The 12,543-nt window shown below is 50.2% G+C and overlaps 1 protein-coding gene across 1 annotated transcript in view; it reads left to right on the top strand.

Annotated features, from left to right (window-relative positions):
* The window catches only part of OPHN1 (oligophrenin 1), a gene marked incomplete at its 5' end in the record, with an annotated part of 68,948 nt that overhangs the window by 20,568 nt on the left and 35,837 nt on the right, over positions 1-12,543 (top strand). Inside the window, 3 exons of the mRNA XM_082488096.1 lie at positions 1,859-1,954; positions 5,848-5,909; positions 8,659-8,730. Of these exons, the coding sequence (XP_082344222.1) occupies positions 1,859-1,954; positions 5,848-5,909; positions 8,659-8,730 (230 nt within the window). The remainder of the gene's footprint in view (positions 1-1,858; positions 1,955-5,847; positions 5,910-8,658; positions 8,731-12,543) is intronic.

Here is a 12,543-nt window from a genome sequence, read left to right as displayed (position 1 = left end):
TCAGCTCTCTCCTTCAATGGCTGACGTCTGAGGAGCACTCTGTTTGTCTGCCTGTGATCCCAATCGTGAATGCAGATCCGGAATCCAGTTCCCATCCATCACTGAGTCCAGCCTGGGACTGCCCCAGTGCCAGCTGGTGTCGTGATTGTCATCTCGGGAGCTTGATACGGTTTTGTATATATTTCATTATTTCTTTTTATTTTATTATTAATATTTCATTAAAGTAGTTTAGTTCTTCTAAACTCATAAGTCTCTTTTTCCTTCCTCTGCCTCTCTCTTTGAAGAGGGGTGGAGGGGAGCATTTGTCGGTTCCATCTGGGGTCTCCTAGGTCCCCAGTAGCGGATTTGGCCTAAACCACGACAGATTATTTTTTTAAACAAAGAGACAAATTAAAAAAAAAAACAAACCAAAACATATACAGAGTTGCTCTGTTACAGCAGTCCTTCCCCTGGTTTGCCAAAGCAGGGGCTGTGAGCTGGTTGCACGTTAACATCTGTGCCGTCACATCTTCCATGCTTGCAGCTTCCTGAATTTCAGAAAGTGCCAGCTTCAGTGCACCCCCACAAAGGAATCCAACCTGCAACTGTGCTTATAGCTGTAATCCAAAATTAGGGAAAATAGCAACGTAAATCAAAGTCTAAAATTATTCCTTTGCTTTTGTTTTATGGTCTACGTCCCGTTCCCCAAGGTCAGGCAAGCTCAGCCTCCTTCTGCTTGTATCTCAGGTATTTGCTGCTGGAGAAAGACTAACACCCCCAAAAAGCGTGTAAGTTTGTGCAGGAGGGTGTGGTTGATGTGAGGTTGTCAAATCCATCACATGTCCCTCTTATGCTCTGCCAGCAGGAGAAGGACTTGGTTTTTTCCTGTGGTGCAGTGTTACCTGTGGCTGTCACAGCTGTCACTGGGTGGGTGATTTTGGCGCCGGGGTCTGCTGCGTTGTCGCTGCCCCGTCCCGGCTGCAGCTCCTCTGCCAATGTCAGCAGACGCCTTCACAACAACAGAGCCACTGACGAAGCTGTGAAGCAGCCGCACAGGATGCAAAGACACAAAGGGTCCTTTTGGCTAGAAACTTCTCTGGAAAGTCCAAAAATAATTTGGGCTGAGCTACCAACCACCATCAGGAAGTGTCTTTGCTTCAAGAGTGAACATTTCTTCACCAGTGGGGCAGGAGCGGGTCCCAGGGCCATCTGCAGACACTCTGACGAGCACAGCTTGAGCCCTCCGGCTCACTGCGCTCGCCTGCAACACTGCCATGCTTCTCTTAGGGCCTGTTTGTGTCTGTGACCCCCTAAAGAGGGGCAGTTATTTCGAGTCCTATCTTTTCCCCCATGTTTATTTTCTGATTCTATGGATTTTTCTCCCATATAATGAAAAAATTACTTTGAGCAGTGAGAAGTCCGTCTGACAGCCTCCGTGCTCCGAGGAGCTGTGCTGATGCATGCGTGGCACCGGGGACATCTACTTCTCTGAAAACGTTCCTGCGGCGGTGGTGAATGCTGCATTTGAAGCCGCATGTTTTCCTGCAGGGGAAATGTGTCGGTGTCTCTTCCTGTATGTAGCAGGACATGAGGTTGTTGATCGGCTGTTTGTACAATTTGGTACATCCATTACTATTGCAGAAGCATTTTCAACAACACTGAGAAAGAAAAAGAAAACAAAACAAAGCACGTGCTCTCTGCAGCCTCTAATGGATATTAACTTTGCAACACTTTCTGAAGTGCATAAATTCATGATGCCTATGGATTTTTCTAACCACCTCACTATAGTTTTGTTCCATTCAAGCTACATTTCTAAGATTTGCTGCTTCTCTATAACAATTGCAAAAGTACACAGCCTTATTGCTCTGTCCTTTTCCAGGTTATTCATCGGCAGTACAGAAATTCTCCCAGACTTTGCAGTCCTTTCAGTTCGACTTTATTGGTGACACACTAACGGATGATGAAATTAATATTGGTAAGTTTTCTTCTTTTTCATTCAAAATTTCAGTAACTGAAAAAGTCACTCCTTCTCTAGGAATTTGCCTGCACTGATGTTTTTTAAACAGCATCAGGAGCCGTGTTCCTCAGATGCCAGTCAGCTATTCCACAGCGTATTTTACAAAGTTTAACTTTCACGGGTAGAGTTTCACATTCCCAATTCAGCGGATAATTTGTGGAGACTTTCCACGGCTCCAGCTGTGCTCTGTGCTGCCAGGCTCTGGGGAGGATGGCAGTGCAGCACTGATTTCCCAGCGAGTCCCACTTCCCAGTGCCACCACAGGTGGAGTGGGAGCACGTGTGGCGCTGAGCATTGGCCATGTCTCCTGATCCAGATGGGCACTGCTCCTAAAGTTGCCTTTGCTCCTCTGAAAATGTCTTACAAAAACAAAGTGGCCCCTGCACTGCCCTAAAAAAGGGACCAGGCTGCAAACTGCGGGGAAAAATCAATTGCTGGATGTATTATTGTATGGAAAATAATCGCCAGTCTCTGCCTTCGTGGCAGGGAAGCCTGTGGCACAAGTGTCATACTACTCCCCGCACATCTGTTTTGGGATTAGCAATCCTGAAGCCATTTTACATCCCTGCCAGCCCAGTGCAACTGTGCAGATTACAAAGCTGCCAGCTGCACCCAGGGAGCTAAACCGAATGGCCCAAATGTGCTAAACCCCACGCTTTTCAAATTAATCCTGCTTTTGGCTTAGCTAGTGCTGTTGAATGGCTGGTGCAGGGGTGTGGGTGCTGCAGTGGTGGCAGGGGTGGCAGCCGGCAGGAAGGATGGCAAGTGATCCTCCGGCCCCACAAGAGTCTGACCCTGCCCCATGGGACAAACCCCTGGGGACGCCTGCCTGGGCTGAGGGGATGGGGCTGCCCGTGGCAGGGGGCACAGAGCATTAGCCAGGCTGCTCCTGGAGGCTGAACATAGGAGAGAAAGAACAAAACCCAAAGTTTTTGTCAGGCTGTTGTTGAAGAGCGGCTGTAAGTGTGACATTGCTGATGTCAGGTCTCTTGGCCATCGCTGAAAGGGGAAGGAAGTAAAGCATGTTCTTTGCGCCGTTTTATTTAAAGCACTGTAAAGCAATTTGCAGCTTGGCCTTCAAAATCTGATTTCCTTTATTGAAAGTCTCTAGGTGAAACCCGCTGGAAATGAGTCAGCCTCCAAGTCTAATGGCAATAGAGGTACTGCGTTTCAGAACTCATCTGAATAAAGGAGGGGAATATGTTGCCTAATAAATGCCCCTCTGGGAACAGAGGGGTCTGAAGCAAACAGCTGCCCAAGGAAAGGAGCGTCCCTCCTCTCGGCTGGAAGGGACAAAGCTCCAAGGTCCTGTGCCCCGGCACTGCCTCTCCGCCTGCTTCCGTGTGCTGGCTGCGGGAGGGGAGCGGAGCCTGCCGGCAGCGAGCCGGTGTGGTCAGCCAGGGCAGCGGGGCTGCGGTGAGCCGCTGCGGTGTGGCCGCACCACTCGGCGGGTGAGGAGGGCTTCTGGAAATGGCCAAGCTTGAATGGGGAGATCATGGGCAGAGTAGAGCTGGAAGAGATCTCACCAAATGTATAAACACTTCGTGGTGAAACAAGCGCGTTTCCCTACTTCTGTTTTTGTTGGGGAATATTTGTTTTGCTTTTTCAAGAAGAGGTCCTTGGTTTACCCTGTGAAAAAGCCCGTGCAGTGTTCCTCCTGCTGCACCAAACCCTGCAGTGCCTGCTGGGGCTGAGCCTCTTTGCAAGGCTGCCTTATTCCTGAAACAGCAGCAGGGCGTTGACATCTCCATAACAGCTTCCATCTCCTGCAAGGGTGCCAGAGAACTGCGTGGGAGCGTAGGAGCTCATTTGATGTGCAGGATATGGGAATGAAGCAAAACATTCACAAGCACTTCTTATCATACTTCAGGGAACGTGTTTGATCTGTAAATATAATTAATGGTGCACTTCTTTCTTTTTATGTAGGCGGAGAGCAGGCTGTCCCCCCTGCACGTCAGGTGGTGGCTTTGAACACTTCAAGTATGAGTCAGGACACAGGCACTGAGTTGATGTTGTCAGGCACTGAGTTGATGTTGTCTGTCGAGAGCAGTGCTTTGACCCGAGGACGTTAATTGTTACAGACGTATCTGTGTTACACAGTTGTTGTGGTCGCTCCACCAGTCACCCACATGGGAGCCAAAGCAGCAGCTCCTTCAGAGATGAATGGAGTAATGAAATCAGATGGAGTGTTCCTCCCTCCCAGGCATGGGAACCTGAAATCCTCTGGTTTTAGGCAGCTGATGTTCCTGGCATGCTCCTGGCTGTGACCAGCTGAGTCACTCCCAGGCAGCTCCCAGGTGTGACGGGCAGCGGTTGCAGGCAGCCCCCCTGCTCTACTCTGCCAGGGTTTCCAAGCCGTGGCCCAGGCCAGTAGCATGGGTCCAGCCCAGTGCTCCTGGACACCGCTGGTCTGGCAGCAGGATGCAGCCTGAGCCATGTGTTTGTGGTGCAAGGACAAATTCGGTGGGTTGCTCTGCGACTGCAGCCAGGCAATGTGTGCCTGCACTCTTCCTATAGAGCAAGACAAAAAAAACATCTAGTGAAAATTTTAGGTGCTGATGTTTTCCCTATAAGTTCAGAGCTGGATTCTCTTTCTCCCCATGATATTTCCTTTCCTGGCTCAGGCTCCTGGTGTCTGTGTGTACTTCAGGTTTAACATCGTCCCAAGCAACCACAGTGAAAGTTAGTGTGTCGGCACTGTGGTCGAGCATAATAAAGTATTAGGACATTGCATGTGCTGGGCTCTAAAGCCCTCACTCTGGAAGAGAACACAGAAGTTACTGACTCATCAAGAAGGTTATGTTTTGATGATGCCAGCTGAGGGACTGTGTCACGAGGCTGTGGTTTTTCCCTTTTGTGTCTGTCTCAGCAACTGCAGAGTGAATCCTCTAACACTGGAAGCTCAATACTCACTGTCTGTGCAGGAGCATTTATGGCTGTTTTTTAGCAGAAGGACAGGTACTTCTCCTAAGGTACCACCTGTACCTGTTCCCATGTTCTTCAGTGGGCTGAATGTTCCCTCTTGGTGGTAACCCTGTTGGTGTGGAGAAAGTCGACTACTCCTACCTAGTCTCTTTTTTTTTTCACCAGGCTAAATAAACCTTGTTGTTTCAGTTTGTTCAAGGAAAGGTTTCATGTTATTTTTGTTGTAGTTGGACTCACATAAAAATATGTATCAATGAGATCTTTTTGTTTAATTTTTAACATTTTGGGGAGTGGTGTCAATGTCTATGAACATTTCTACACTTTCTGCCTTTCCTTCGCAGGTACATGGACTTTGTGCTTCTTGTCGCTGAATGTAATCTTTGTCATTCTGGACTGTTTTCATTTTACAGACTTGTCTTGGCCCTAGAAAGCACCTGCAGCTCTTCCCAGCTTGGGCAGAGGTGCCGGGCACGTTCCGGTGCAGCCGACAGCCGTCCAGGCGGGACAGGCAGCCCCGTCCTGCTCACAGTACCCCGCTGTGGCTGAGCCCCTCTTGTTGCAGTCCCTGGTGCTGGCGGCTGCCCCTTCCCCTTCTTTGCCCCTTCCCTGCCGCCTGGCATACCAGCTCTGCAGTACGATTCCTAATGAAAGCTAATTAAGTCTTCCCTTCCCAAGGCGTTATCTGCCTCATTGCTGCAGGCAGGAGATCCCCCTCTCCAGTGCGTAAATAAATACCCCTTGTGGCCAGCCTTTACCAATGGCCTTGCCTAACTCAGTTTCTGCCAAAAGGGACCACCTCTTTGTTATTTGGCAAGCCTTTAGACAGCAATGCTGGGGTTGCAGCCAGATTCGGGTACCCCAGCGTGTGTCCTGTGCTCCGGTGGTACATCCCAGCTCCACTGACCAGCCTCTTCTTTTCTTTACAGCCGAGTCCTTTAAGGAGTTTGCAGAGCTGCTCCATGAGGTAGAGCTGGAGAGGTCTATGATGGTAAGGTGATCTGAACTGTGCTCTGGTAATCACTACCTCATCGCAATGTTTAAATGTTAAATCGTGGCCAAATGGCACCATGTACCTTGGTGTGAAGCTTCCTATTGGAGGGAGGCTGGGGGCACCAGGACATTGTGCTTTTTAGTACATCTGGTCCACGGTGCCATCGCCGCCTGCCCTGAGCAGCGACGGGGAGGTGCAGGGCAGGGAGGGGGAGAGGTTGTCCCACGCAGTGTCCCACACCTCACCTGCATGCCTGGCAGTCACGGAGCCCCAGGACTCTGCCATCTGCAGCCGGTTTGCTCTGCAGAGCCAGGTGCGCCTGAGCTGGCAACAAGCTGGTTTTGTGGTGAAATGAAGTCCTAAAGAATAAGGTGTATTTTTAGCCTCATTTTTGCCACGTGCAAGCACGCAGGTCCCCCTGTACCCCTGCCTTTGCCAGGACAGCTCCCGCAGGGTGTTGCGCTGCCTTTGGTATCCCACTGCGTTGTGCCCTCTGCCTCTCCAGAGCTCCTCCAGAACGAGTGTTGGCTTCCCGTTTCCCTCCTAATTCCAGGAAAAACATGAAGGTTAGGCTCGGTAGAGAGCTTTTACAGCATGCCAGGAATGTGCTGCTTGGCTCTGCTTTCCTCTGCCTCGTGCAGCAGTGAGAGCTCGTGCCAGGCTGCTGGCTGGGCCAGCACCGCAGGGGTGGCTGTGCTGGTGGGACACCACCGTCTGCTCTGCAGGTCCGCAGGCAGGCAGGGATCGGGAGGAAACCAGTAAGAGGCTGAAGGAAAGCAGTAATATATTTCTTTATTAATTACATCCAAGGTACAATGGCTTCTTTTATAGTGGGTAAGTGGGTGGAAGGGATCATTTCAGAGATCATGGATACTTTTAGGGATGCTGTCCAACTTTCTAAATTTTATTTTTTTTTGCCCTACACTTGCAGGGCCAGTCTCTTTACAGTAGCTCACTCAGAAGGTTTCACAGTCTCACCACGTTGCTCAGCTTTAAATTACCTGTAAGAGCTGTGCCCATGTGGTGTCATTATCCCCTTCTCTTCTCCTCTTCCTTCTCTGGAGTACAGGACAGAGCCTGTCACAGTAAAAGTGGGGACAGGAAGAGAAAACAGGTCATGTCTCAGTGCCAGGGTTCAGCAGGAGCCAGTGATATGAACTGGAGTGAGATTGCCTGTGGATTCATGGAGAGGGAGCATAGACAGAAAGTGTCTTTCAGACATCTGATGGGACTGGAAGAGGCACAGGCGGGCTTTCCTTTTTCCCTAGCTGTTACTGTTATTCTTTCGCTGTGATAGATAACCTGCTGTCATTCCTCTTTTGGCTGGATCTCAGGAGAAGGAAAGTCCATCTTTTAGTTGAGAGCCATGTTATTAGAGCCATCAAACCCAGTGCTGTATGTGATGAGAAACGCCAGACCATGAGAAAGCTATGGCGGGGAGCCAGCCCCAGCCTGCCCCAGCCCTGCTTTCTGCTCGCGGGAGCTTGGGGCCTTCATCACACCTTCTCTGAGAAGCGGCTCCTGCCCATCGGGCCTTGCTGAGCTCTTATGGGTTGTTTTGCTTTGGAAAATAGCTCTTTTCAGGACTGCAGCAGCAGCTTTCTGGCAGTGCCCTCACCAGGATGAGCGCCTGCTGTGTTCACTGGGAGATGCTAGCGACTCATCACGTCCCAGCCTCTGGGATCTTACCCATCACGGCTTTGCATTAAAGACAAGGGCAGGTGCTGTCATGGAAAGCAGAACTAGTGCAGTGCTGTGCCTGGGTGGCAGGAGGGAGTGCGGCCGGGTTGTCCGGAGCAGAGGAGCCGGCAGCAGCGGCAGAGGGGTAGCAGCGGCAGAGGGGAAGCAGCTGCAGCAGCACACCTTCTCTGCTCCCTTCCCTCCCCTTAGAGCAGGCAGGGCAGCTCGCTGCAGGCAGGGACCCAGATGAGCTGACAAGTAAGTTGTAGTCTCTAGTGTGCTTTGAGAATATATTTGGTTCTGGTTTGTGGCTCTCGGAGAGATGAACACTCAGCCTTGCCTCCTGGGGCTGCTCCTAGCGAGGGCTCACCCGGCAGCCAGCACACTTTGAGCATCAATTCTCTCAGCCCTTCCCATGTCCAATAGGGACAGCGGTTCTCTTAAAATGGGATGGGCGGCAGATGCTGTCACTGATGGGATTGTCCTGCGTGTGGCACAGGGCCCACGCAGGCTGTGCTTCCCCGGGGGCTCGCTCCAGTGTGCCAGCGACACAGCGCAGGGCTGGGCTGGGCAGCTGGGTCTGTGCAGTGAAAGCACATTACAGACCTGTGAGCGTCCATCCTGGCTTTATTCTGAGGCTGGAGAGACAGCCAGGAACACAGCCTGCCTTGGTGCAGGCAGGACTGTGGGGGGACTGGTGTCTCAGAGGGCTGCTGCTCTGGCAAGCTGGTGCCCAGGGTTTGGTGGGAGTAACACAGCATTTCAGGCAGAGGGCAATGGCTCGCTGCACAGCAATGCAGGGACGGTGCAGGCTGAGGGAAACCTGACTGTCATCTACAGGATGTCCCTGAAACCTTGTGTGTCGCGATTGGGGTTTTCTGTGTATTACAGATGGGGAAAAGAGGGTATGGATAGGTTAAGTGACTTCACCTACAGACAGAGAACAAGTTTGCAGTCAGAGACATTAAAATCTAGGAATTCTTGGCTTCTAGCCCTGTTCAGTCTCTATTTAGGAGAAAATTAATCTGTGTCCTGTAAGTAAACTGTTTCTTTCTTTGTGCTGTAGGTACAGAACGCTAGCGATTTGCTGATCAAACCTTTGGAAAACTTTCGGAAGGAGCAGATAGGGTTCACCAAGGTAAGGCTTGTTTCTTTGTTTTAAATTTAAACAGACTTGTTTTCTATTACTATGTTTGCATTCAATTTTTTCTCCTGTTTTTGTTTTTTTATTGTTGGTTTTAAAAAGTAGGTAATTGTTGTACTACGTTTCGACTTCATGCTTTCAGAAACTTCCCCATTTAATGCTGGCTTTCAGCTGCTGGCGCGAGAGAGTCTGTGCTGTGACTTTTAGTCTGATTTTTCAATCATAAGAGGCTCCAAAACCTTTTCCTGAATTCTTTGGGTTCTCTTCTGGCCTAATTCCAACACTGTCTCCATCCTGAGCAAGGAGTGCTTGTCTCAACTGGTGATCAGGAGATACTCCTTGCTATTTTCTTTCTTCTCCCCTTTGTTCATTCACTGCTATTGAGAATTAAATACTTTCCTTGGATCAGCGTGTGTTAGAGCAGGAGGGAGGGAAAGCAGCAGAGGCCAGCAGTCAGAACTTGATTATAATCATAGGGGTTTTGTTATGAAATATTTAAATAAAGCATCTAACGAGCCTTTCAGATGGACCAAACTTTTAAAGAAACAAACTATAAAAAGCAAGTCCTGCACATGTTGGGCAGAAAAGATTTTTTTTCCCTTGTCTGCTATCAAGAAGTCCAGGTTCCACATTACTCGGCGGCAGCTTGAAATGGGGCTGGCTCTGAACCAGCTCAGAAATGGAGATGTTTTGGAGAACACTTGGGGCTTGGATTCAGCCCAGCCCATCTGGAGTCTTTGACGTTTAATAAATACAGGATTTGAGAAACGATACTTGATCACCATCCTGCCCTTCAGAATCCCCCTGTACAACTGTGTGTGTAGAACGCCTCTCTGAGAAGCCGCAGCAGCGTGAGCGTGGTGAAGGCAGCAGCCGCGGCCATTGGTTTTGTGCTGGTGAAGCTCTGCCTACGCTTCCCCGCCGGGCGCAGGGGGAGAGCCTCCTCGCCTCCTCACTGGCAGGTTTTGCAGCACACCTCTGTGTTAGGAGGACATGGATGTGCCCCGGACTGAAAGAAAACTCCCTCCTGATTGATCTGTCTGCATTAACAATAGAGCCAGCACATATTTAGAAAAGAGTCATGGGGAAGAGTCATGAGGACAAGGTCAAGCTTATTTTCCCCTCTGTGTTTATGGAACACTTAAGTCAAGAGGGCAATGGTCTGCAAATGTTAAGATGACAGTATTAAAATGTCCTTCAGGCTGTTTTCTTCTCAAGTAGCCATTCAGGTGTGTAAGGATTACTTCATCTACAGTCCGGAGCGCTCTCTGCTCCAAGAGCCACGCCGCCTCCCACCTGCGGGTCACATACCCTGCCTTCTGCTCCGGAGCTGGCCGGTGCCCAGCTGACAGGCACGTGTCTCCGCACGGTTGGTCCCATAGACCCTGCAGCAAGCTTGTTCCGAGTGCTGACACCAGTTCACCTGGGAGCTTACAGCCCTTCCTTGGTGAGAAAAGGGCTCTGCCGTGGCTCAGCAGAAGTGCTCTTGTGCAGAAGCTTACAGGGGAGCGCTTTGCACCGTGTTTGCAGGTTCGCCCAAGCTGACAGGGAATGCACGGGGAGGTAATGCTTTCTCTGCTGCTGCCCTGCAGCCTTGAGTGGGTGTGAGTTTTGGAGCAAGCCCCTGCCCGCTCCAGAGCCTTGCCTTCACCTCTGATGCTTTCCTGACAGGAGCCTGCGCTATACCACTGGCCCGGGTCCCACTGGGTTGCATCCTCTGGGTATTGCCTTGGGCACAAAGCCTTCCTTCACTTGCCAGTCTGCAGAGCTCCTTTGGGTCATTCGCATCCCTCAGCAGAAGGCGTGAAATACAAATGAGGGCTCCTCACAACGGTGCTCTGTCCCTCTACATTTCTGCTGTGCCTCCACTGGCTGGCATCACCCGAGTAGATCCTTCCTGATTTACACCAGGGGGAGAGAGGCTGGGGCCAGGCTGTGGAGCAGACCAGAGACATGACACAGAGAATTTGTGCCCTCTGCTTCCTTTCCCATATTTTGGCAGAGTCGCCTCCAGTGAGATGTTTTCTGTTCTCTTTGCAAGATGCTGAAGCCAAATAGGAAGAGCCTTTGAATTGGGTCTTTGTGATGACTCTGGCTGGAGAGCAGCCAGTCAGTCTGACTAAGACATCTGAGTCTGCATTAACCCGTTTTCCCGGGGATGAATGGAGTCTCCTCAGTCAGATGGCATGCTTCCGCACAGGGGAGACCCTGGGGTGTCACTAGGACCTGCTGCAGCCGCCCCCTCCAACCACCTTCCCCTGCTAGCTGTAGGCATCATCGCTCTTCCTGTGACTTGTTGATAAATGTTTGTGTAGACGTCAAGAATAAAAGCGGAGGATCCAAGATCTCCTGAGCTGACCCATTTCTCAGCCCTGGCCATGGAACCTTAATCTGCTCAAAAGCTATAGAGCCAGTGAGAGTTCAGAGCTGAGGATGCAGCACTGATTTGGTGAGTGTGTAAAGGAACCAGCGTAATTGAGACTGCTGCAAGCGCTAGGAAGGGCACGGATGATATCAGGGAGGCGGAGGCGTTGCTTAAGGCAGAGGGTGCGTGGGGTGGTCTATTTTTTCATTTCACATTAGATCATATTCGTGGAGGCTAAATTGTGGACTCAGTCCATGCAGGCTCTGAACTCGGTGGATTTTGTGCTATGTGCTGTTTCTGTTGAGCAGAAGCTGAGTCCCGGGTGTGCCTGGTGAAGCTGTGCCTGACCGTGAGGTTTGAAAAGGAGCAGAGGGGCATGTGGGGTGGTGGTGTTCTTGATTCGCAGAGGAAGGAAAGGTAGTTAGAGGGATGTGCTTGCCACACCTGGGAATGCGAAGCAGGATGCTAGGGCTGACTGTGGCCTGAATCCCTAAATGAGCACAGTGTTACTTAGCGCACATTCCTCTTGACCTACAGAGCTGTGCGGCAGTGATGCATGTGTGCTGCAGCAGATGCAGCTCTGCAGCAGCCTAAGGAAAGTCCCTCCTTGCCCTCTCGCAGGACAGAGCCCCTCGGCATGGTGGGGCTGGGGCTGAGCTAGGAGTCTCACACACAGAGGGTGACTGTCCCTCACTCCCTGCCGGCAGCCTCCTGGCAAAGCCCTTGGCTTTCAGTTCACACGCTGTGGGTGAGCTCTGTTCTGGGGTTGGGGTACTTTCATTAAGAGCCTTGCTGCAGTCATTAAGTTTAGGAGGATTTTAATAGAAATTTAATTCCAATTTCACTTGGAAGGAGACAGCTTTTTTTATATATATAAAAAAAAAACCTACACCAAACCCAGAAATGTAAACGCAAAGCAAAACAAAAAAGTCAAGAGGGGAAAAACTTGTTTGCACTCATTGTAAGCTGCTGGAGGAATGTTTACTAGCCTTGTGGTTTAACCCCAGCCAGCAACTAGGACCACTCAGCCATTCACTCACTGCCCCCCCCAAGTAGGGTAGGGAGAAGAGGGACAAAAAGGAAAAAAAAACCTCGTGGGTTGAGATAAAGACAGTTTAATAGAACAGTAATGGAAGAGAAAATAATAATAATGGTAAAAGAATATATAAAAAAGTGATGCAATACAATTGGTCACCACCCAGTGATGGATTGCCCAGCCCATCCCCAGCAGCGATCACAGATCCCCGCCTTCGGCTAACCCGCATTTATATCTGAGCATGGCGTCTATGGTATGGGATATTCCCTTGGCCAGCTTATCCTGTCTAGGCTCCTTCTCAGCTTCTATGGGAAGCTGAAAAAGTCCTTGACTGAATATAAGCATTGCTTAGCAACAACTAAAGTGATATGTGTTATCAACATTATTTCATACTAAATCCAAAACA

This window comes from Vanellus vanellus, assembly GCF_965231255.1.
Source record: "Vanellus vanellus genome assembly, chromosome: 10".
Classification (NCBI taxonomy): Eukaryota; Metazoa; Chordata; class Aves; order Charadriiformes; family Charadriidae; genus Vanellus; species Vanellus vanellus.
Note: the sequence above shows the minus strand (reverse complement) of the source record. Positions and strands in the feature narration are given on the sequence as shown.